This window comes from Eptesicus fuscus, chromosome 24, assembly GCF_027574615.1.
Source record: "Eptesicus fuscus isolate TK198812 chromosome 24, DD_ASM_mEF_20220401, whole genome shotgun sequence".
Lineage (NCBI taxonomy): Eukaryota > Metazoa > Chordata > Mammalia > Chiroptera > Vespertilionidae > Eptesicus > Eptesicus fuscus.
Window position 1 is genome coordinate 11,558,038 of NC_072496.1, and position 25,986 is coordinate 11,584,023.

Below are 25,986 nucleotides of genomic sequence, written 5' to 3' on the forward strand. Positions count from 1 at the left end.
CGAGGTGTTGAGGCAGCCTGATTTTGCCCATTTCTTTATTTGTCTATCTTATTTTATTTACATATTTAGTTTAAGTCTTTTTATTGATTTGAGAGAGGGGAAGAGAGAGATCAATGAGAGAGAAACATCAATTGGCTGCCTCCTGCACACCCCCCACTGGTGATCAAACCCACAACCTGGGCATGTGCCCTGACCCGGAATCAAACCAGTGACCTCTTGGTTCATGGGTCGACTCTCAACCACTGAGCCACACTAGCCGGGCTCTTTATTTGTCTATTTTAAATCTGACTTCCAAGGTATTATCTGCTCTAGAAAGAGTCAGCAATGTCTTCAGACTAATCATATTAGATTTCACCAGGATCTAGTAAAGTACAAACTCTTAAGTACTGTAAGACTGTGAGTTGTTAATACCACCTACACTGTCAGAAGTAAAAATGTAGACATGGTTACAGAGCATTTGTGCTAAACTCAGCTTCTACCACCGACGCCTGGTGCTACCAGCTCTTAGCCACAACAGCTCCAAGGGCTGACGACTCTCATCTTACTCGGAAGCATAACGTAGAAGGCTTCACACTATCATCTACTCACCATCATCTTTTAACATGCTATGGAGCCTGTTTTATAAGCTCAACACAAATCACATTAATGCTACTATTTCAGCTAAGCCTGTATTTTCCTAGCACTGACAGATCAGATTTCCATCTCAGTGATATAAAATAAAGTGCATTTTAGTGGGGCTTTGCCCTCGCTTATTTTTCAAGAGCCAGATGCAGCTTCGAGATGAACGGGCATCATGCAGTCCTACAGTGATCTATTCAAGTTAATTTAAAGTCGGCAAGCATCCTGCATGCTCAGAACTCGCTTTCATCATCGGTAACCGGTAGATGCCTCAAGAAACCTTTGATTCTCTTGTCTAATTTCTGTTACAAAAAACACACACACAAAAAAAAAACAAAAACTAAGAAGTCTACCAAAACTAAAATAATTGACTCTGGCAGATGTTTTCTAGCATTCAAATGAAAATTACAAAACAGTTCCATCCAGTAATTAATGTCATTACCTTTTATGGCTGATTCTCTTTAAATAAAGCATTGGAAGAGGGGAGAGATGAGAACAAGATCAAAGGTTTCATAGCAACACGACTGAGGGTCAAATTAGATGCCTGATTACAACTGATCTTAAAATATTCCAGCTGAAAATATTAGCCATGTTCCTTGATCAGAATCTCTTTGATCATTAGAGAACAAGTTTTTATTTTAGCAACAGCAGAGTCATTTACTGAGGAAAAAATTTATATACCATTTGAACTTTGCCAGCATCTCTGGGGGCCACACCCACAGATGACAGGGATCCTTCCAATTGAAGACCAAGGCAGTTCTAGTTTATCACATTATCTAATAGATGATCAAACCCACCCACAGTATCTAAGATGCTGGAATACCACTCTAGTCAATAAATGATACTGGTACTCAAGCTCTCTCTAAAAAATTTAAACCTGAAGGCATGGCATATTATCCAGTTCTTTGTGGGCTCGATCCCCAGTAGGCAACGTGCAGGAGGCAGCCGATGGATGATGTTTCTCTCTCATTGATGTTTCTCTCTCTCTATGCCTCTCTCGCTAAAAATGATACTTAAAAACAAAAAAGTCATGACCCAAAGTGAACCCCTATAAAACTGATATCTGCCTTCTACTTGCTCACCTAGATTTGTGCTGCTTTAATTTGTGGGCCTCAAACCCAATGCAGGGGCAATTTCCTTGGGGTCCTCCACATTCTGGGGCCTCACAGCTCAAACATATTTTTTTTTCAATACTGCCCTTTGACATACTCATTACACTGCAGTCAAGGCAAGATGGAAACTTATTTAAAATTAATCTCTGCCTAGCCAGAGTAGATCAGTGGTTGAGCATTGACCTATGGTCATGGTTCGATTCCATGCCCAGGTTGCGGACTCAATCCCCCAATGTGGGGCATGCAGGAGGAAGCCAATCAATGATTCTCTCTTATCATGATGTTTCTCTCTCTCTCTCTCCCTCTCCCTTCTCTCTGAAATCAATAAAACTATATTTTTTAAAAATGACCCTCTGAGAGCTCCCTTTTTCTAAGGAAAATTAAATCTTATAAATTCTTTTGTGACACAAATCACATTATAAACTATTCATGCATCTGACTTAAAGAACTTCAATGTAAGTACCCATTCGTAAGTTCAAGGCTCTTGTCCAGAGAAAAAGCAAATCTTAAAATCAATATTCATCCCTTAGTTAAACTTCAAGTATTAGAAAACTCTAATTATATGAGTTCCATTGTAACAAGGGAAATATTTTAAAAACTGAATGTTTTGACAGCATTACATTTAGAAAAGTGATAGTTAATTTCAGAACGTGGAAACCAATTTTCAAAAACAAATGTGCAGTCATTGCATTCTCACCAATTTCTTATTGAATTAATAGAGTTTTATTTAAAAAATCAATTCAGTATGTTTCTTTGGGTTATTTTTGTCCCATGGGGACAAAATACAAAATGTTATGACTTTTAAGTTTAAATCATTGGTAATACTTATAAAAAATCTGTTGTGTAATATGTATAATTGAGTTTGAAGATGAATAATAGAAGTATTCATCCTATGATTGTATGTATAATATATTTAGATCTATGTCTAAAGTTAGTTATAAAAATATTATATAATGATGAATGGATATTTGAAATAACACTATATTCAGAAGACGTTTATATAAAGTTTTGATATCTGATGCTACATAAAAGAAGATGGCAAAGCCTATCCCAGTGGTCGGCAAACTCATTAGTCAACAGAGCCAAATATCAACAGTACAACAATTGAAATTTCTTTTGAGAGCCAAATTTTTTAACTTAAACTTCTTCTAACGCCACTTCTTCAAAATAGACTTGCCCAGGCCGTGGTATTTTGTGGAAGAGCCACACTCAAGGGGCCAAAGAGCTGCATGTGGCTCGCGAGCTGCAGTTTGCCGACCACTGGCCTATCCCACCAGTTTTTCATATTTTCTCTCTGTATGGTTCTTAGTCCTAAAGGCTATATGTACACATACATTTACACACACACACACACACACACACACACACACACACACAGTTTAATTTAAGTTCTGAAGAAACTAGAAAATGAACATTGGACACAAAACAAACCCAGTAAATGAATGCAAAATTCTGGTGTATAGGGCCAATGCTTACCACAAGAAAAAAATATCCCTACTTAGAAAAAATATTTCTAGGTCAATATGCAAATATTACTTGAAAGCATTCTTTCTTTAAAAAATGAGTTGTTTCTCTTGAGAGGTTTTACAAATATCAGCTGTGTTGGTATAACGTTTGTAAGCAACCAAATTTGGGGATCAAAGTAGATTTTTATAATGAATCTATATATGAATCCTAAATAAGATTCAACAGCACACAGATGGGCTTGCAGGTGGTAATGACTTAACCACCAAAGCTTTCAAGAAGAAACATGTGTCAGGGTCTTGAAGTAACAATGGACACACAGCTGCTCTAAGAATTCTCCAGTCCCTCCAGGTGACACTTTCTGTCCATCATTTGGCCACTAGTCTGTCTCCAATAGTCTCAACTCACTCCACCGTGTCTGTGTTACCATTCCTGAACCTGAATGTGAATCCTGAACAGGTGTGTGTGTGTGTGTGTGTGTGTGTGTGTGTGTGTGTGTGTGTATCCTATCTAATAAAAGAGTAATATGCAAATTGACCATCACTCCAACACACAAGATGGCTGCTCCCATGTGGTCAAAGATGGCTGCCCCCATGTGGACACAAGATAGCCGCCACAAGATGGCCAGAAGGGGAGGGCAGTTGGGAGGGACCAGGACTGCAAGGGAGGGCAGTTGGGGGTGATCAAGCCTGCAGGGGAGGGCAATTAGGGGTGACCCAGGCCTGCAGGGGAGAACAGTTGGGGGGGACCAGGCCTGCAGGGGACAGCAGTTGGGGGGGAACAGGCCTGCAGGAAAGGGCAGTTAGGGGTGACGAGGCCTGCAGGGGAGGGCAGTAAGGCACAAACAGGCTGGCAGGGGAGCAGTTAGGCATCAATCAGGCTGGCAGGGGAGTGATTAGGGGGTGATCAGGCTGGCAGGCAGAAGCAGTTAGGGGCAATCAGGAAGGCAGGTAGGCAAGCACTTGGGAGCCAGCAGTCCTGGATTGTGAGAGGGATGTCCGTCGGGCAGTCAGACATCCCTCAAGGGGTCCCAGATTGGAGAGGGTACAGGCTGGGCTGAGGGACACACACCCCCATGCACGAATTTCATGCACCGGGCCTCTAGTATGTATATATTATTTTTAAATATATTTTTATTGATTTCAAAGAGGAGAGAGAGAAACATCAATGATGAGAGAGAATCATGGATCGACTGCCTCCTGCACACCCCACACAGGGGATGGAGCCCACAACCTGGGCATCTGACCAGGAATCAAACCATGACCTACTGGTTCATAGATCAATGCTAAACCACTGAACCATGCCGGCTGGGTGCTTATGTTTTTGTTTTTTGTTTTTTTGTATGAAAAACAATCTTTGAAACATCAGGATTTTATTCTGATATTTGAAGGGTGATTGACAGTCATTTGTGGCCCAGGCAGATAGGCTTCCATGTTTCTCATTTGAAGGAAAGGAGATAATTTTTCTAGATCCCAATCTTCCACACCATTTTTTTCACATGAACAGTCGTTCAGGCTTCGGTCTGGCTAGGTCATTGCAGGGCAGGGTCCGAGGCAGAGAGGCCCTTTCTGGGCACCAAAGCTAGTCATAAAGTGTTAAACTCTGATCCACACTCTTGTAGCGGGATTACCTCTTTATTTCTGAAAGCTGAACATTTCATTTCCCTTTCATGCCTCAAGCTTCAATTTATCGACAACAGCGAAATACATACCGTGCTTTATGGAACAGCCTTCCAAAGGCACCTCAATCCACTCTACTGACTTGAATTCTCTGTTTATTTATTTAGCATAAAGCCAGAGAAAGGGTATTGATCAAACATTATAAATATTCCAAATGGATCCATATAATAGTGTAAATTTTTCCCTCCATAAATATTGTGAACGGCAGCCGTTAGATCAATTACTCTTACCATGTGAAGAATTATCGTACCTTTATGTATTTGGCAATTGGACAAAAAAAAAAATTGCTGATCCTTTTAACTCAAGTTTTGCTTATACTTTATACCATATTTATTTGCCCAATGTAGCACGTTTAAACCATTTTCAAGATTAAGTCATTACTAAAGAATGAAATATTGTCTTTTGATATTTTCCTATTTACAAATGAATTTCTCAAATTTCACACTTTTTCAAACTTTCTCAACTTTTCCACCCCTAGGGGAAAAAAGCATATGTGCACGCATACCTTCTGCCATTGGTGCTAGACACGGGTTTTATTTTTGATTATTATTATGGCAGCTTTATTTTTGTCTCAAAGGATGCTGCTATAATTGTATATCACTGTGACCCAGTTTTAAACAATGGGAAGTAAGTTTGTGTTAACCTAGCTTTGGTGTCTCACAACCTGTTCCTTCACAGATCCTGCACCTTGAACTTTAAATTACAGTATTTAATTTCTTAGTTGGTGAGAGCTCAATACACAGAATTCCTTTATTTTTATTTTTTAGTGATGAGGGCCAGAGAGAGAAAACATGTTATTAAAGGGACAATGATGAGATAAGGGAACCAGAATTGCAACAATAGGCCCTGACTGGGTAGCTCAGTTGTTTAGAGCATCTTCCCCATGTGCCAAGGTTTTGGGTTCAGTCCCCCATCAGGGCACATACAAGAATCAACCAATGAATACATAAAGAAGTGGGACAACAAAATCTCTCTCTCTCTCTCTTTCTTTCTCTCTCCCTCCCTCCCTCCCTCCCTCAAATTGACTTTTTTTAAAAACGTAATAAATCAGATTGAAAGCAAACACAAACAGTACTGACACTTCAAACAACCATAGCAAGACTTGGAGGAAAATACCGAGAAAGATGTCTTAGAAGAGAAAAAAGTCTAAAATACTGAAATCAAGGTGATAGTCTGGAAGACAGAATCAGATCAAGAGACCTATAAATTGGAGGTGCTGTAGAAAAATTTACATAGAAAATAATTGAAAACTCAGATGAAAAGAAACGTCTTGGAAGAGAAGAAAAGAGACCTATGCTTGTAGACGGAAATGCTTTAACACTTCCCAAGTGATAAGAAGGACTTAAAAACTAACAGACACCTGTTGGCAAATACCTAGGGACTGCCTTAAAATAAGCACTTAACGCAGCTCCCCAAAATAAATGGACGATGATTTCACAGCTCCAATCTCCAGTGACCAATTTATTTCAATAATGAAGAACGTTGAGAGAGCGCCAACGCTGGGAAAGTGAGTGCCAAGTCCTCGGTTCGAAGAAATCTAAGTTCTTAACGTGCAATGGCAAGCCCTTCTATTATGAGTCAGCAGCCACATACTTACTCAAGCAGTAGTGCATATTATCAAAAAAGGCTAACGTTCTACCCCTCATCCTGGAAATGTGAACTGCAAGTCAAATAAAATAAAATGGATCCCATAAAAAAGGGGGCTCTTAGGCAACATGTGACTCCCACAACAGCTAAGTTGGCAAAACCTTGGCTTGACCTTAAAGAACTATACTTGTGAGAATTATTTCCAAATCAATAACCATTAGACCCAAACAATGTTGATTTGTGCCTTTCTGAAAGGTAAATGGCTCAAACAAAATCACTGCAATAAAATCCTCCTCTCGAACAGTATCCATTTCAACAGGAAGCCAATAAATGTGACTCTCATGAAAAGCCAATAAATAATGAAAAGCCCAGCATTTTATTTTTAATCAGCAAAAATTTAAATAAAGTGTCAGTACTCCACTTATTCTTTGATATTTATACTGTGCAGTTTCAAAAATGGAGAAGCATGCATTTGTTCAATATTATAATGCTGTCTGAGGATTCTAAAGGTTTATATGTATTCTTTCATGTGCAGATAGGTAATGAAAATATATATCTGAACACAGAGGATAATATTCACAATTATTAAATACTAGAGGCCCAGTGCACGAAATTCGTGCACGGAGGGGGGGCGTGTCCCTCAGCCCAGCCTGCACCCTCTCCAATCTGGGACCCCTCGAGGGATGTCCAACTACCCATTTAGGCCAGGATCGGGGCCTAAACAGGCAGTCAGACATCTCTCTCACAATCCAGGACTGCTGGCTCCCAACTGATCACCTGCCTGCCTTCCTGATTGCCCCTAACCGCTTCTGCCTGCCAGCCTGATCACCCCCTAACCATTCCGCTGCCAGCCTGATTGATGCCTAACTGCTCCCCAGCCAGCCTGTTTGCCCCCAACTTCCCTCCTCTGCCGGCCTGGTCACCCCTAACTGCCCTCCCCTGCAGGGTTGATCGCCTCCAACTGCCCTCCCTTGCAGGCCTGGTGCCTCCCAACTGTCTTCCCCTGCTGGCCATCTTGTGGTGGCCATCTTGTGTCCACATGGGGGCAGGATCTTTGACCACATAGGGGCAGCTATATTGTGTGTTGCAGTGATGGTCAATCTGCATATGACTCTTTTATTAGATAGGATGTTTACATGGATTTCTTCAAGTTATCATCAAAATATCAACATAAAGTGGAAACCTTGTGGAATAAGGTATTTGTAGAATTCTGAGACACCGTGATCTGCTCCAAGTTCCTCAGAAAACTGCTCTTTAGAGCGATAAACTAGCCTATTACAAATTCATACATGTTTTTAATTTTTAAAGTATATTTTTATTGATTTCAGAGAGGAAGGAAGAGGGAGAGAGAGATAGAAACATCCATGATGAGAATCATGGATCCACTGTCTCCTGCACGCCCCTACTGGGGATCAAGCCTGCAACTGGTGCATGTGCCCTGACCTGGAATTGAACGTGACCTCCTGGTTCATAGGTTGATGCTCAAACACTGAGCCATGCCGTCTGGGCAATTCATACATATTTTAATAGCCATCATTCAATTCTAAATCTAGTGTTCTTTTTTGCACAATATGTTTCTGGATTAAAATTAGGGGATAGTTCTCAGAAGGGTTTCAAAAGCAGCTCACTGGTAATGAAGCACTGTGGAAGATTTTAGTCAGTGACAACAAGATCACAACTGTAAGAAACATCCATCTCCTATCTAATGACAGCCTCCAGAAACAGTAACATTCATTAAAAACATGACCGAAGAGGAATAAGGGAAGAGTGGCATATGATATGTTGACAGGATGGTAATAATAATCATAATTATAAGAACATGACTTGTTTGTGTCAGGCACTATGCTAAGTGCTTCAGTGACATGCATTATTTAGTTAAATCCTCACATAAAACTTGTAAGGTAGATACTATCATTATCTCCATTTTACAGACGATGATACAGATAATTAGTGAGCTTAAGGTTACAGGTTATTGGAGTGGCGAGACCATAATTCAAACCTAAGCCATGCTTTTTAATTATTGCGCTATTTAGCTACCTCCATACTGTCACAAAATTGAAAAGATTTCATTAGATTTGGTACTTAGAGATCACTTTTGAATTAAAGACAGTAGGTTGTAACAAGAGTGAGAGGATAAAATAGCAAATCTATTTTCCACTCTAAGCATTTTCATTCAAATACTTCTTTTCACAATTTTTATCATGCATGTAATTTTTGGAAACATTACCTTCAGTTTCATAATACCTTCACTTATTACAACATGAAAGTTTCCCAAAGACAGAGAAAGGAGTCAAAAGTCAGGAACAGATAGTTTTCAGAAAAAGAATATATTCACACTATAATTACATATAATAGAATTATGAATATATTATAAATTCATAAGCTCACTCATAATGAAGACAGACAAATTTAACCACCAAGGCAACAATTTAACCTATAAGGCCATTGGAGCAGTATCGAGATTTTAAATGCATATAACTTTTCATTTAATGTTTAGTGTTATATGTGAGTTTCTCTTATCAAGACTTGGCTATTTCACCCATTATAAGGGATAATTGCCAATTCTCAGTGATATTTAAAGATAATCAGATACAAAAATAGTGATGACATATCGCATTTCCTTCCTGGTGGGGAATGTTGGAGTACCGACAAAAAGCCATCACTTAGCTTTATGAAGCAAGGAGTTTGTTTGGTTCTTGCTGTTGAAACCAATCCATAAAATGAACCAGTTCAACCCCACTGTATAATTTATAAGAAATCAAATTAATGGTGCTGTAAACAACTCAAATATGTTTATCCTGTTCAGATGACAACCTTACAAGATTTTTTTTTTCTCATTAAACTTATTTCTGGGTAATATGTCCAACAGAACTACAGTGATATGTCTGCTAGAATTACTTTAGGTAATTACTAAAATGTCTCAGGAAATAGATAAGTTATGACATATTATGTACCGTTCCTCAGGCTAGTTTGTGTAGCCATTTCTAAGAAGACAGTACATTCACAAATTCTCATGAAATTATTAACCTCAAACAAAAATATTTCTGAGAATTTAGTGAAAATTATGTTTAAATAATACACTTAGTGTGGCTATTGCTTAATTAATTGATTTTAAATAAATGGGATACTGTATGTGCATAGGTAAGCACTCAAATATTTACATGCAAGTTTAAGAGATCCTTTCATATAAAAATTTTATTTTGCAAATTTTATTCCTTCTTGCTTAAAAATAATTATTTTAACAAATTATCAAACTGAAAAAGATGCTTTTATTCTCAATGAGAAAAAAAATCTTACAGAAAAATGAATTCAGTCATAGGCATAATCTTGCAAGTAAACCATTTTCTTTCAAGAATTTCCTACTGCATAACTGTATTTGTTTTTCTATCTAATGCAAATTAAATGAATATTAATCTGCAATATTATGCATTTTCTTCTAAAATGTCACTCAAAAGCTTATCTGCATTGCTGAAAGAATTGAAAAATAAATAATTTGCATATAAACCCATGAGCTCTACTGGGCATTCATTTTCAGTGTAAAATAAGAACTAAATAATGCTATTAAGAGGGAGGTAATGAAGGTAAAGGGGGAACTCAGGCACAAAACATGCTCAGTCTCTCAGACACAAACACACACACAAATGGCAAGAGTGGTGCATTGGAAATAATCAAAAATTCAAATCACAAAAGTGTAAATCTCAACAGATTCCGATAAAACAGAACCTTTCTATCCACACCTTGTTACTGCTTGCATTTTCACACCAGTCAGATTAGGCCTAGCTAAACACAGCTTTCACACTTAAAGTCCAGAGAGTACACCTTAAACACAACAGGGAGGTCATGGCATTTCGCTGCCAGTGGAGACAATGGAATATGCCATTGCCATAATGAGATATAATTCTCCAATTTCCACAGTAAGTTACCTTAAGAACAATAACACGTAGCTGACAATTTGTGAATTCAAAATTGTCTGCCCACCCTCCTGGGTCATTCAAAAATTGGTGATATTCAGAATCCGTATCACACACATAAAGTGAACAGTATGGTTTTCATTTATTACGCTTTGACCAAGAATCCATCAGACAAGATACTCCAATCTTCTCGTGTCCGCAATTTGACCATGAAGAAGCTTTGGGTTTCAAGACTGATACCTTTTATTTATTTATTTTTAAAATCTATTTTTATTGATTTCAGATGGGAAGGGAGAGAGAGAGGGAAAGAGAGAGGAAGAGAGAGGGGGAGAGAGAGAGAGAGGGAGAGAGAGAGAGAAACATTGATGTGCTGCCTCCTGCATGCCCCCTACTAAGGATCTGGCCCATAACCCAGGCATGTGCCCTGACCTGAAATGGAACCAGCAATCTTTCAGTGCACAGTACAATGCCCACCCAACTGAGCCACACTGGCTATGGCGAGAGATGAATCTTAAGGGCATTTTTAATCCCGGGAATCTTTTGATTTTATGTCCCCAAAAAAGTTTCACTTCTAAAAAAATACTTGCAAGGAAAGTTATCATCCCATTGATTTTTATAATGAATATGGAAAGTATTTTCATGTGGGATGAATTTAATGATGACTATCAAAGGTTATTTTTCATATATTGGCTAATCTTCAGGAGAATGCATTTTGTGAACAAATACTTAATACATTTTCATTGCGGGTATTTGTTTAAATCTATTTTTCTCTTATGCTTTGGGATAATAGTCATGTGTTTCTTTAAGATAAGACAGGCAGAACACGAGGCCACAGCAACACAGAGCCTTTGCTAATTCGAGGCTAACAGGAGAGATAGTTTAATTAGTTCGCTGCTATTATCTATTTAAGTGAACAGCCAGGGAAGGTCTGCTAGAAAAGAGACATGCAAATACATGGTGAGGCCATTCTCTGCCTCTATGCAACCGTCACAGAAGGGAACAGGTAGCCTGCACATTAGATTGGAGAAAGTTTACTAAAAAATGAGGAAGCCAGGTTAGTGTGGCTCAGTGGCTGAGTGTTGGCCCATGAACCAGGAGATCACCGATTTGATCCCAGTCAGGGCACATGCCCAGGTTGCGGGCTCCATTCCTAGTGGGGTGTGTGCAGGAGGCAGTAAATCAATGATTATCTCTCATCAATATTTCTCTCTCTCTCCCTTTCCCTTCCGTTCTCTGAAATCCATAAAAACATGTTAAAAAGTGGAGACAAAAAGTAATCATATGTCAGCAGGATATATGTCTATATTGGGCTATTGGCACCTTAACAATGAACTTGTACATAAGTGAACTAATTTCAAATATTGTGAAACCTTCCGTTTCTTGACTATCATTAAAATATTCAGAAACCTTTAATAATTCTTTAATAGTAACCAAAGAGCTTAATATTTCCCTCTTTGCCTATAAACAAGGTTATCAGCTTTTACACTTAAACTGAAACAGTTTATTAGTATTTTCCTGTTTGCTGGTTTAATAAAGAGTGTACTTTTTATATTGCCTTTGTTTACTATAATATTTAGAGAAATAGATGAAAGGAAAATTAAGAATACATAAACATACTTCGTGTACTTTTCCCACCAACATTTGTTGGACATCTATGCATCATCGTAGATCACTTCAGTCTGAGAGGCAAATTCCATGGATAAATATTACTAATTAATTCACGTAAGACCAAATGAATTCTCTAGGCCAAATGAATTCTACTGGATAATTCTTGCATCCTACAGTAGATTATGGAATTATTATTCCAATTGAAAATCATAAGAAAAAATCAGTAACTAATAGAAAAAGTAATCTAAACTATTTTTTAACTTGCTACTTGGTCTAAAAGGTATTAAATAAATAAAACATATTACAAAATATAAATAGTAAGTATGAATTTTGGCTTTAATTTTGGAAGGGTCAATTTGAAGGTGGTGTCTAATCTTTTACTATTATTCACATTACATGGTTAATAAAACTAAAGTGCTAATATCCTAATCTTAATTTTATGACTCATACTTTAAAAGTTGAAAATTTTAAGTATTACAATTATATAGCAATAATTTTATTTTATATTAAGGCACAAAAAAAACCACCCATAATGAATATCCTTTTGGGACATTTTCTTACAACAAGAGATAATGCACATGAGTAGTCTTTTCATAAAACTCCATTTAAATATACACAATACACACACACTAAAAGAAAGCCAAAAAAAAAACAAACAAACCCCAAAACATCTAAAATCATGAAGAGGTATTATTACTTAGTATTTTCTTTTCCCTCTGATTTTACACTTTACATTTTTGACATAGTGTCCAATAAAAGACACACACACACACACACACACACACACACACACATTAGCAACTCAGAAGACCCAGAACATGATAACAGAAGAGAACAATAGTGATAATTTTGGTAATTGTATTTGGAAGAAGATCGCAAAGATAATGACAGAGAGGAATCAGACTGCTTGGTAAGATGGAACCACAGAGAGAAAAATAATCAAATAAATTATTTGTTTGAATGCCAAAAAATCATAATTGTTATTTTCTCTTCTGTAAATAATTCTGTGGACTCGTAGTGCTGTTCATTTTCTCATTTTAATAGCAAAAATCATGAATTCGCTGTTAGACTAAAAATTATTACTTACAAATTCTATTAGTTGTTACAAAGCATGACTTTTATTTATAATCATGAGATGATATACAATCCCCATTAAAAACTGGCTTTTCTGAAAGTTGATTATAATTCTTAAACCCTTGAATTAGTATTTCTATTTTATCAATGACAACTAAAGGACATTTAAATATAAATTCACAGATATATTTGATTGTGAAATAAAATGAAATCAAATTTTAGCCCTGATTGGTGTGGCTCATCTTTCTCTGCTTCTTATGAAGAGTTCTATCTTCTCTTTTGTTTTGGTCATGTCCTGGATTGTTTTGTTTTACAACCACTCTTAGTTATATATTTCTAAACCTATAATTCAATTGTACCTATTCTGTGAGCTTCGTATGGTAGAATCATGGGTGCAAATTTTTCCTGGGTTGTGTTCCTTTCACTTAACATTCTATCTAGGAGTTTTATCCACTCTGTTACCAGTGTGGATGTTAATATACCTGAACTGACCAATTATATTTTTTATATTTAATGTATTTTAAGAAATTCTTACATATCCCAACAGCATGAAAGTATTTCCCTGTTTTCTTCTAGATCAGTGGTCGGCAAACTCATTAGTCAACAGAGCCAAATATCAACAGTACAACGATCGAAATTTCTTTTGAGAGCCAAATTTTTTAAACTTAAACTTCTTCTAACACCACTTCTTCAAAATAGACTCGCCCAGGCCTTGGTATTTTGTGGAAGAGCCACACTCAAGGGGCCAAAGAGCCGCATGTGGCTCGCGAGCCGCAGTTTGCCGACCACTGTGCTAGAAGCTTAATTTGTTGCCTTTCCTATTTTAGATCCTCATTCCATATCAAGCAGTTTTGTGTAGGTGGATTGACAAAGTAATCCTATTTCTGCTTTTCTCAAACAAAAACCCAAATTGCAGAACCATTTATTCAGGAGTCCTCCCTTTCTCATATACTGTTTCATTATGGGCCTGTCGTATATGAAGTGTCCATATATCCGTCCATCGTTTTCCAGGCCAGCTTGTCCTTAATGGCATTTTGTAAATATAATTGTCAGAAAAGATGGCTACAAAGTCAATAAGGCACAGCCTTTATTTCAATTGTCTCTTATTCTCACTCAAACTTCATTTTGAAAAACTGCTGAGGAAGCAAAGTCGGTTGCAGTAATCTGACATATCTTTACGTTATTTTGAAAGATGACAAGAAAAGCATTACCATGTTCCTCGTCATTCACTTGCACTTGTGGTTAAGCAAAAAATGTTAGAACTCAAGGTCAAATTTTTTATTATTCTGTATTATCATAATTGTATCTATAATAATAAAAGCATAATATGCTAATTAGACCAGACATCCTACTGGACGACCTTCCAGATGAAGCTGGGGCTGTGAGGGAAGCCCGGGTCCTGGGTGCCAGAGGGAAGCGGTGCTGGCTGCTGAGGGAAGGAAGGCCTACTCTTGCACGAATTCCGTGCATTGGGCCTCTAGTATGTAAAATATTTCTTTTATGGGAAGAAAATTCACCACCCTATGACTTTAGAATGCATGTCCATGGTTCGAGATAATTGTAAGTTGGACTTACTAAAAGGGAATCCCTCATCCTGAGCTCCTGTGAGTTATGAAAAGGATGAGGATTTCCATGGCCTGTAAGAAATTATGCATTTGCTGGTGAGCATACTGCCTAAGGGCGTTTCTAGAATATGATAACTACAATCACAAGGCTCCAGTTTAGTTAGGGACAGGTGTGTTCCTGTTCTACCCTTCAGAGCAGACATAATTCCTCCAGGCTCAGTCTATTTTCTAAAAGTGAGAGCACTCACTTGAAATGCCTGTGCTTAGGTTCTATTGTCAATCTTTAGCTAAGAGAGAAAGGCAGCTGAAAACCCAACTTTTCATATTTAACCAAAAAAGCAGTTTCGTGTTAGCAAGCTCCCTGTAGACCCTCCAATTCAATGACCTACTCATAAAATAATCACCTCTTGAGTCAAAATGTAGTTTCAGACCAAAATATAAAAAGTACTTCATAACACTAATTAATTTAAAAATACAAAGATAAACCTTCTTACTCGACAAAACGAACCTTGTGAAAAGAATGCTATTTCTTTTTCTTTAAACCCTGACCATGATCTTACTAATGTTTCGTTGTTATGATCATGCTGTTCTATATCTGTGGTAAAAAGGACAATATGATTCTGGAGAAGGAGCTAGATGAAGAAAGACAACTGAAAGAGATTTGACCTAATTATCTTAACAGGCTTAATATGTTTTAATTCATAACCACTGCCTTTCAGAAACTATGTCAACACAATATCCTGCATGAAGTAGCTTATGGCAGTAATAAAATGCACTAGTAGAATTTTGCTGGTCACTTTTTGAAATTATGTGGTCTTTCAAAATGATGAAGCTAGTGATTAAAATGGGAAAATATAGATTTTCCATCTCTGTATATTAATCACAAATTCTGTATTTGAGGTTGGACATTCGTGAACAATAAAGTCTCTGATAATTATTTTTGAAGACAGATATGATAAACAAAAGTAACAACAAAGAAACCAGAAAGCTAGTCTAATCCTTGCCGTTGAGATGGTTCTGATATGTCAAAAATAAAGTTAACTTCTCCAGAAGAACTCAGATCCATTATATTGGAGGGAGAGGTACGAGAACTCTCTGAAATTTAGGGAAATACTAGTTAGACAAACAAAATATCTCATTGTGGCAAGGCAAAAGGAATCTTCATGAGTATATTATATTGCTCATTCCACACCAACCATCAATGATCATAGATAGCATCATTAGGCAATGTTTCAAAGGTCACATAGAAGTTATAGTCTGGTCCAAGCAGGGGACAAGAACATCATATTCCATGGTTTACAAACAGATAACTTCCATACCTGCTTATTCAAGACACAAAGATAAACATATCCAAAAGTCGAGAAGTATAGGACTAATGAAGGTCGTTAGGAATAGACTCCCATGAATTCTAAATGGAATATACAAGCCTTGAAAACCAACCTAAAGGTGTTGTTTTCCATTACCTTTCACTGTGGCAATCCAAATAATTTTGATGCCTCTCAGTCAGTCAGCCTAGAACCTCTAAAACATGCCAACCCTTGTTTGCAACTCACAACCAATCAACGGGTGAGCCAAACTCCAACAACCACACACAAGACACTTCTGACCTCCCGACGGAGATGCCAATAGATTGTGGAGACAAGCGTGCACCAGTTTGATTGACAGACTGTTTAAACCCTCCTGCAGAATGCTGACATAGAAGACATTCTCACCACCTTCAACTCAAGTCATTTCACACAACCTGTGAAGGAAAGCGGGCTAAGCCAACACACACATGAAAAGGAATACAACTGGAATCATAATATACTGACTTTTTCCTATTGCGTTTCAGAAAGAACATATTTAATATTTGTCATTTTATTTTTAAAATAAATTAGAGTAAGTCTTTTTTGTAGACTTGTGACCATGCTCTGGCTGCCTGGACTAGGGATTTCTAACAACACACACACACACACACACACACACACACACACACACACACACACACCCGTAATTCTGTGATGCTTCATAGAACTAGTTTAGTACCTTCAATTTGTTTGGTAAATAGGCATTGCTGGTAGAATTTATACTATTTCCCACTCTATAAAGACCCCACATATAGACCAGAAGCACAGCGCCCTCTGGTGCACAGATACCACATAAAATAAAACATATATATATATCACATATTTACATATAGACACACAAATGCAAAGCTAAGTTTTGCTTCTCCATGAATGTTCAACAAATCACTGGGAATCGTAAGCTTCTATGTCAAAGAAATGAGCCAATCAAAACTTTCATAAAACATTCTCTATGGCATAGACTCAGATGCACTTGTATATCTTCTATTTAATGGATTCATTGGGTTCGGGGGCAGGAAGTCTGTTGGATTTAACATACAGCTTCTTTTGTGTAACTAGAGTTAAACGTAGAAGAGCAGTAAAAGCTAAAGGCCATAGGTCTCAATCTGTTCTTCTTTCTTGGCCTTTGCTATCATATCCTGTTTATCCTTCTATTCCATTGCCATTTCTGCCATTGCCATAGTCTGAATGGACTCAACTTCTCAATGACTAGTACAAGATACCATTTCCATTGAAGCTCAAAAAAGGTAACAACACAGCATAGCATAAGTAGAAAGGAAAACACCATTCAAGAAAAATTCACTGAACAATGTTGATGATAATGAACTCAGCCTCAAAGTTCACTGGCATTGACTTAAAGGCACAGAAGGATTCTAGCATCTGAAAGGGACCCACAAGGGGTCACCGTTATCACGTTTTCCTGGAATATGTTACATCTATGAGAAATATGTTCAAACTAGAGGCTCGGTGCACAAAATTTGTGCACTCGGGGGGGGGGGGGGTCCTTCAGCCCTGCCTGCGCCCTCTCGCAGTCCGGGAGCCCTCCGGGGATGTCCGACTGCCAGTTTAGGCCTGCTCCCCAGGCCTAAGCCAGCAGTCGGACATCCTTAGTGTTGCTGTGGAGTCAGGAGAGGCTCCCACCACCGCCACTGCACTGGCCAGCCGTGAGCCTGGCTTCTGGCTGAGTGGTGCTCCCCCTGTGGGAGCGCACTGACCACCAGGGGGCAGCTCTTGCATTGAGCATCTGCCCCCTGGTGGTCAGTGCACATCATAGTGACCGGTCATTCTGCCCTTTGGTCGATTTGCATATTAGCCTTTTATTATATAGGATAACAAAAAACATGATGGAGGCAAATGGTAAATAAGAACCCTCCTGATGACAACCCTCTCCCCTCTGAAACTCTCCCTTAGAGAAACGCATTCACACACAGCCTCCAAGGCAGAGAGCTCTGTAACGGCCTGCCCTTGGCCCCGTACCTGTAAATCTTGTATCTTGTGCTAAATCCCTGCCGGCTTCGGTCCACAAAATCAGTGTATTCCTGTGAGCGATGGAAGGGTCCCTTATCATACAGGAGCCAGTCGAAGGGGCTTGTGGCATGCTGGTCGGAGACAGCAGCAACGGCGAACACCCAGCAGTGCAGACTCAGGGCTATCCACTCCCATAGAGCCATCAGAGAGAGCACTTCAGCACCGGCTCCGCTGCGCCATACCATGCTTCCTCTGGGCACTTAGCGCCTTCATCCTCTTAGCTTGCCCTCAACACCTAGACGAAACACACAGGCCATTAGTGAGCGCCCACAGCGTGCTTTCCAGCAGGGAAGCTGTGCAGGAGGCTGATCCATTAACAAAAAAAAGCTAATAGCATTGCTTTAAACTGGACCCTGGCAAAAGTGACTAAGGAAACTCAAATGACTGGGATCTGTCACAGCTGTGTCCCTGTCGCACCCGTGTCTCTGTGAGTGTGTTGGGAAGGAAGACACGAGTCACACAGGGCTCCCCATGGCGGTGTCTGCAGTAGATCGTGAAGACCTATAAAGTGACGATGAAAAGTCTGGAGTCACAACTCTTTTCTTTTTTTTGTTCTGCTTATAAATGTTTTATCACATTGAGCACTTTATAAATAATGAATGTTTAATTATATTATAATTCGTTATAAATTTTAATGCTAAGTGTACTTTATTATTTAGTTATTTTAGGACAATTCTTGCAAATAAATTGAAGATATTTGGGTAGTTATTTTCATAATATAGATGAAATTGGATGGACTAAAACTATGGGTTTAGGAATAAATAAATAAATAATGTTTATATATGTGAGTATGTGTGTGCCTATCTGTCTATCTCTCTAAACAGAGAAAGGAATGGATGGGTGTATGGAGAGGGGGAGAGTAGAGGTGTGTGTTTGCTCAGCTATTTTTTCCCCATTATCCTATTAGAAACAAACTTTTCTGATTATTTAAACAGAATCATAGTTAAATTATTTTTAGGATCTTTCAAAGATTTCAATGTGCCTCTGTGTATTATTCATAAGTAGGCATACCTACAAAGTTCACATACACACAGAAACTAAGACAATGCAGATTATATGTAAACTATGAAACCATATATATTAATTTTAGGAACATTCAGAAATAAAGTAACAAGAGGCGTGATCCCAGGGTGGCAGAGCAAAGCAACTTTACATGAAGCAGAAATCACACATACAAAATCCTACACATATCTGAATTCAATTCTACTTTCTCACTTCACCAATTTTTCCAACATTATTATTTATAGCACATAGAACTGAGCATTATGTAAATGTTATTAATGAGAAAGTTTGGGTTGTAAAAGTTTCTAGTCAGCAAAATCTCTTTAGAAAGCAATCAAAATGCACAGTATTAGGTAAATATTTTAATTATAGCTGTCATATTTCTCTGGTGTTTGGATAAGGCAATTGATAGCTTTAATTTGCTTTCTAGTTATAGCCCTATAATTCATAATTTAATCCTAAACTATTTATTGATGAGAGGTATACAGCAATAATTTTGCAGCTATAAAGAATGTCAAAACAGAAATACACTGTGAATGACCAAGGTCACGATATCCACAGTCTTGCCCACCACACAATTGAAAGGACTCATACCCACACACTATATGAGTTGCTCTAATCACATGAGCTATTTCACTGTGGTCATTAAAGAACGCCATCTTTGTAAACAACATAGGAAGCCTTCCAAGTGAATACATTTTAAAAATGATTTATCATGAAAAAATAAAATCACATAATAGAAACATTTTGAAATAGGGGTTGGGAGGTGCTGGGTCTCCATCAATTACTTGTCTAAATGGAGCACTGTCAAATGACTCAACTCATAATTTCCAATTCTGATGGAGCAAACAGATATTTTTTACATAGTATTTTTCTTATGTGGGAGCTATGACATTTTTCTTAATATTAATGCATTTCACTTACATTCATAAACTAAGAATTATTATTATTATGCATAATGAAACAGTATAATCCCCCTGTGACGAACAAATCTTTCCTATCTTTGTTAAACACACATTTTCATTCTGCTGATCAAACATATTCAAACTCGCACCATTTAATCATTGTTACAAAAATGTTATATTTTCCTATGTGAAGCAGCAAGAATAGGGCCTCGTATGTGGTACAGCATGTTTCAAAGCATGTTTCCTACTGGTGCAAAATCGTAATTATACACCTAACTCTTTGAGCTTAGATCATTACATTAAACGTAACTCTGCTCAAGCACATGAGTTTGTAAGACACAGAGCATTACAGAAAAAGTGGGGAACGACAGGCCTGGCCTGAGGTCCTCTTCTCAAATTCTGCAATTTTTCAATATATAATTACCCAGAACCACTGCTTTTATTCTTTCCTTCACCACGTTTTGTAAAGGGATTTCGTGGTCCTCATTCCCTCATCTTAACATATAGGAAGATGGAACAACTTTCTTAAAATATGTTTGGGGAAACTACCTAAATGTGTTAATATTAGGTCTTATCTTTATGGTCTTGTTGTTGTGTTCTCGCTCTCTCTCTCTCTCTCTCTCTCTCTCTCTCTCTCTCTCTGTTCTATTTATTTATTTATTCACTTATATATTTTTATTGAATTTATTGGGGCAACATTTGTTAACAAAATTACATAGGTTGCAGGTGTACAATTCTGTAACACATCATCCGCATAGTGTACTGTGTATTCACCACAGCAAGTCAAGTCTCCTTCTGTCACCACTGATCCTACCTTTACCCCCCTCTACCTGCCCCCACCTTCCTTTCCAACTGGTAATCACCATAAGGTTGTCTGTGTCTATGAGGTTGGTTGTTATTGTTGTTTTTGCTTAATCCCTTCACCCTTTTCACTCTGCCCCTCTCCAACGCCCCTCTAACAGCTGTGAGTCTGTTCTCTGTATGTATGAGTCTGTTTCTATTTTGTTTGCCTTTTGTTGTTGTTGTTCATAAGATTCCACATGTGAGTGAAATATGGTGCTTGTCTTCCTCTGACTGACTTATTTCACTTAGCATAATGCTCTTCTGGTCCATCCAAGCTGGTAAGATTTCCTTATTTTAATGGCCCAGTCGTTTTCCAGTGTGAAATGTACCACTGCTTTTTTATCCACTTATTTACTAACTAGAGGCCCAGTGCATGGATTCATGCCAAGATGGGGTCCCTTGGCCTGGCCTGTGGGGATTGGGCTGAAACTGTCTCTCTGACATCCCCCAATGGGTCCCAGATGGTGAGAGGGTGGTTCCGGGGTGACGTACCCCAGAATCAGGCTCCCTCCTCTCTGATTCCTGGTGCATTACTTGAGAACCACCGCTGACAAGTAACCACAGCTTGGCAGCTCCTGCATTGAGCATCTGCCCCCCGTGGTCAGTGCACATCATAGCTTAGGTTTTTATATATATAGGTGGGCACTTGGATTGCTTCCAAACCTTGGCTACTGTAAATAACACTGCAATGAACATAGGGGTGCATTTATTCTTTCGAATTAGTGTTTCAGGTTTTTCTGAATATCTTCCCAGAAGTGGAAGCGCTGGGTCATACAGCAGTTCCATTTTTAATTTTTTGAGGAAACTCCATATTGTTTTCCCTTGCCCAAGGTGATATAGCAGAAAAAATATTGCTCTGAGAAATGTCCTATGTTTTCTTCCAGGATTTTTATGATTTTGAGTCTAACATTCAAGTCGGTCAATATTATTTCCATTCTATTCCTGTATGTAGATTATTTTCATCTTTATTTTAAACTGTCTTTTGTTTCACTGTTTTGGTAGTCAAAGACAGTCGTGGTTACAAATAAGTTTTCTGAAGCATGCCTCATATTTTACTTTAAAATTAGATCTTCTGATCTAAACATACTATGCAAAACATCCTGCATCTGAACTTTATGCTCCAGTCTCTGACCACTTTCCTTATGAATTGGTAATAAGTGCGATTTGAACCTTACCAAGATATTTTGTGATATGACCCCATAAGTTGAAACACTGAGATAGTTTGTATTTAAATTGTAAAGAGAACCCAGGTGACTCCGAGTTTGGCTAATTCCCTCCCACCTTTTTTAAAATTAATCTTCAATTGAGAATATTTTTCCATTTAATTTTAGAGAGAGTGGGAAGGAGGGGAAGAGAGAAAGAGAGAGAAACATTAATTAGAGAGAGACTTATCAATTGGTTGCTTCCTGCACCTTGCAACCCCGACCAGGGCCAGGGATTGAGCCTGTAACCGAGGTACGTGCCCTTGACCAGAATAGAACCTGGGACCCCTCAGTCCATGGGCCAACGCTCTATCCACTGAGCCAAACCAGCTAAGCCTGAGTGTGGAGATTTTTAAGAGTAATTTCCCCAATGTGAGGGACAGAACTGAGGAATGGAGCTCCCCTTCTCTTAATTTTTCCTAATCAGTTCTGCCATTAGGTAGTAGCATTTAACGTCCTCTTTATTGGTAGGACAAGATTGTATTGGCAGGATCAAGTCTGAGATTAGTTCCCTCCGCAGTATATCCTCCTCAGAGGAATAAGAAACCCTCATTAAGATGGAAACCACTTAAAGCTGTAATTCAGAGGCACGGTATTGCCTGATCAGCTAAAATAAATAACCAGAAAGACCTTCTGGAATACAGGTTTAGCAGTTAAATGACTGGAGAGCTTCACTTCTAAGGCCAGTCTTAACGTATAGAATGTAATTTAAAACAAGGAAGCTCAGTTCTTTAAAAAAAAAAAAGAAAGGAAGGAAGGAAAGTGAGAAAGTACAAAAGTAATGCATTACTAACAGATGAATATAATGATCATCTCATGCTGGTGTAAGCAGATAAAATGAAACAGCACATAATGTTTAGAGAAAACGACTTGAACTCGGTGCATGTTCCATAATGACTGTGTACACAACAGTGTGCTAACCATTAGCAGGTCACAGGGTTACTGAAACATAATCCCTGCCAGCAAGTCCTTCATAATTTGGTCAAACCAACAGAGGTGTTAAAGAGGGTGATAGTAACATATTGAGAAACTTTGGAAGATTCATGAATGGACAACCATCCAGTCTACAGTTATTTTAAAAATGTACATACTACCACATTCAAAATGACTCGAGGTAGATATTAACCCACAAGAACTAAAAATAACAAAAGGAGGTGATCTACAATAAGCAAGCCAACCCAAGGTCAAGTAGGTAAGTCTCCATCTGCCATTCTCCAATGCCTCTGCCCCACCACCTCCTAAGAAAGATGGCAGAACATTGCATGTTTCTAACTAGAGGAAGACTCTTTAGCAATGATGCCTAGAGCATCTTTCCCAGTTGCGAGAGATGATGGAAGGGCCCATGTTTTCACATGTTAGTTAATCTTGCATTGACTGGTGTTGGTAATATATTCCAGCTCCTCTAAACTTTTTTTTTTAACAATAAGCACCTGACTTCCCCATTTTTTATCCAACACACAATTCTGAAAAAAATTTGATATTTTCAAGGGCCATTCTTGTCAATATTACTTTAACCACTAACATAACCCAAACGGTCTTTGAAACTCAAAACGTCACACAGAACTTAAATTATAAAGAACTACATTTCAGTCCTAACTGGTTTGGTTCAGTGGATGGACCGTCGGCCTGTGACTCAAGGGTCCCAGGTTCAATTCTGGTCGAGGGTATGTACCTTGGTTGCAGGCGCATCCCCGGTGGGGGGTGTGCAGGAGGCAGCTGATGGATGTTTCTGACTCTCTATCCCTCTCCCTTCCTCTCTGTAAAAAATCAATAAAATATATATTTTTTAAAAGAACTACATTTCAGAAGGAAAATACACCTACATGATAAACCTAATCTACATTCGTGAAGAGTGTTTTTATATAAAAAGAACCAGCCAGATTTTGAAGGATATTATAAGAAAGTATAAATGGGACATTACCATGTCTGACATATAGAGACTATTTAACATCAGCTATACTCAGCATGTCACGTACACAATTTTAAAAATCAAGTTGTCTGAACTTGTCAGAAATGACCTTCTAAACAATAATTATTAGAATCAGCATTATAGGACTTATCAGAGACCAAAGTTTGGTAATAGATAAATTTTCAGTTAACAATTACTAATTGTGTAGTTTCAAATCCTGAGCAATTAAATTTCCATTTTCAGCTTAGACATCTAAAAATCTATATCTAAAAGATAGTAAAGGATGTAAAATGTTTATCATTTTTGTGATGAAAGAATCATTGAAGATAGATTAAACTTTTGTTTATTTTACTGACTCAATATTGATGAGAAATAAATATTTTAATAGTTAATAACCAGTTTATACTGGAGTTGCTGATTCTTACTCTAAATAAGACATGATTTCCTTAAATAACAGCTGTCAAGGATGGGTTTTAAAAAAATAGACATGAGTGATCTTTCATATTCACATTGGCCTATCTCTGTATGATCACAATTTGTCATTTTGTCTTTCAAATTGGTTAAACAAGAGATGTGTTAACATGTCTGCATTTTATGGATGGGTGGCACAAATGAAAATCTGATACAATTCACTCTATGAGGAAACTTAGATGCTCCAAGTTATATTTCCCCATAGTTCTGTTGCTAGTCAAACATAATTAGTGTTAGCCCAAATATAGAGACAGCTCTACCTTGAAAATGTCAATAATCTGTCTTGGATCTAAAAGTACTCAAATAAGGAGTGATGTATTGCAAAATGTGTGTGAGCTGGAGAGGTGGGTTGTAAATACTTGACCTACGTGCCCAAAGGTGAGAAAAATACTTAAAACAAGTACCTTAGTAAAAAAAATGTTTTAAGATGAATATATTGATTTCAGAGAGGAACAGAGAGACAGAGATAGAAACATCAATGATGAAAGAGAAGAACTGCCCTAGCCGGTTTGGCTTGGTGGATAGAGCGTTGGCCTTCGGACTGAAGGGTCCCAGGTTCGATTCCAGTCAAAGGCACATGCCTGGGTAGTGGGCTAGATCCCAGTGAGGGGCGTGCAGGAGGCAGCCAATCAATGATTCTCTTTCATCATTGATGTTTCTATCTCTCTCCCTCTTCCTTCCTCTCTGAAATCAATAAAAACATTTTTTTAAAAAAGAAAGAGAAGCATTGATTGACTGCCTCCTGCATGCCCCCTACTGGGGATGGAGCCTGCAACCCGGGCATGTACTCTGACCAGGAATCGAACCTTGACCTCCTGATTCATAGGTCAACATTCAACCAGTGAGCCACACTGGCTGGGCTTAAGATGAATTTTTAAAGGCATGTAGACTGCCCCTTTAGAAATTGCTCAGGATCCCCTTCTTCTTAGCTCTTAACTTTAAGTTTCAATTCCCAGAGTCAACTGAATTCCATTTTCTTAGTTCCCACTTGAAAAATGAAAGTGCTGAGTTGGGGCGATTATGAAAGACAGGTAGAAACTTTCTACAAGTTGAAAAGAGTATATCTTATAAATCCAGAAAACTCAGATTCTATCTGAATTGCTTATTCAAGGAAATTCTGAATTAAAATTCACAAGTTGTTTTCTTAACAACTTCATTCAGAGTAAAATTAGTCATTGGGAACAAAAAATATACTTTCCACTTGTTGCTTAGTTAATTGATAACTGGCAAGTTCTTTTTATTCTATTTTAGAAACCTTAATATTCTTCCATATTATTCCAATGTATAATCTTAAAAAGTATGACTTATCACCTTTATAAAATGTACTGTAACTCTGTCATTGAATATTAGTGACAGGTCTAAAGGAATAATCAGAAAGTCTGTTACTGTAAACTTAGATAGAGGCATTCAATATAAATGTTTTAAGTAAGGTAGACTCGGTCTATTATGTTAATATGGTTGGTGTTATAAAAGAAAAGGTTGAGAAATATATGGGTTAATTACCTTAAAACACATTTTTTTAATAACTTTAGAGCATGATTTATTCAACCTTTAACAATTGTCTTCTAAAAATTTATATTGTGTTTACTATTTTTTAAGAGTTATTCACTCCTGAAAAAGACTCTCCCACCATCTCTATCCATAGATTTACAGGGCTGATGTTTC

At 37.9% G+C, this 25,986-nt stretch overlaps 1 protein-coding gene across 2 annotated transcripts in view; it reads right to left on the minus strand.

The window, feature by feature from the left end:
* Nucleotides 1-25,986, minus strand: part of BRINP3 (BMP/retinoic acid inducible neural specific 3) — a 199,555-nt gene that overhangs the window by 128,306 nt on the left and 45,263 nt on the right. The window contains exon 2 of one of the 2 annotated variants that reach the window (XM_028158072.2): nt 17,939-18,224. In XM_028158072.2, the coding sequence (XP_028013873.1) occupies nt 17,939-18,174 (236 nt within the window). In that variant the 5' untranslated portion in view covers nt 18,175-18,224. Of the gene's footprint in view, nt 1-17,938; nt 18,225-25,986 lie in introns of those variants that run through there. The other variant, XM_008149829.3, reaches the window with a different exon arrangement.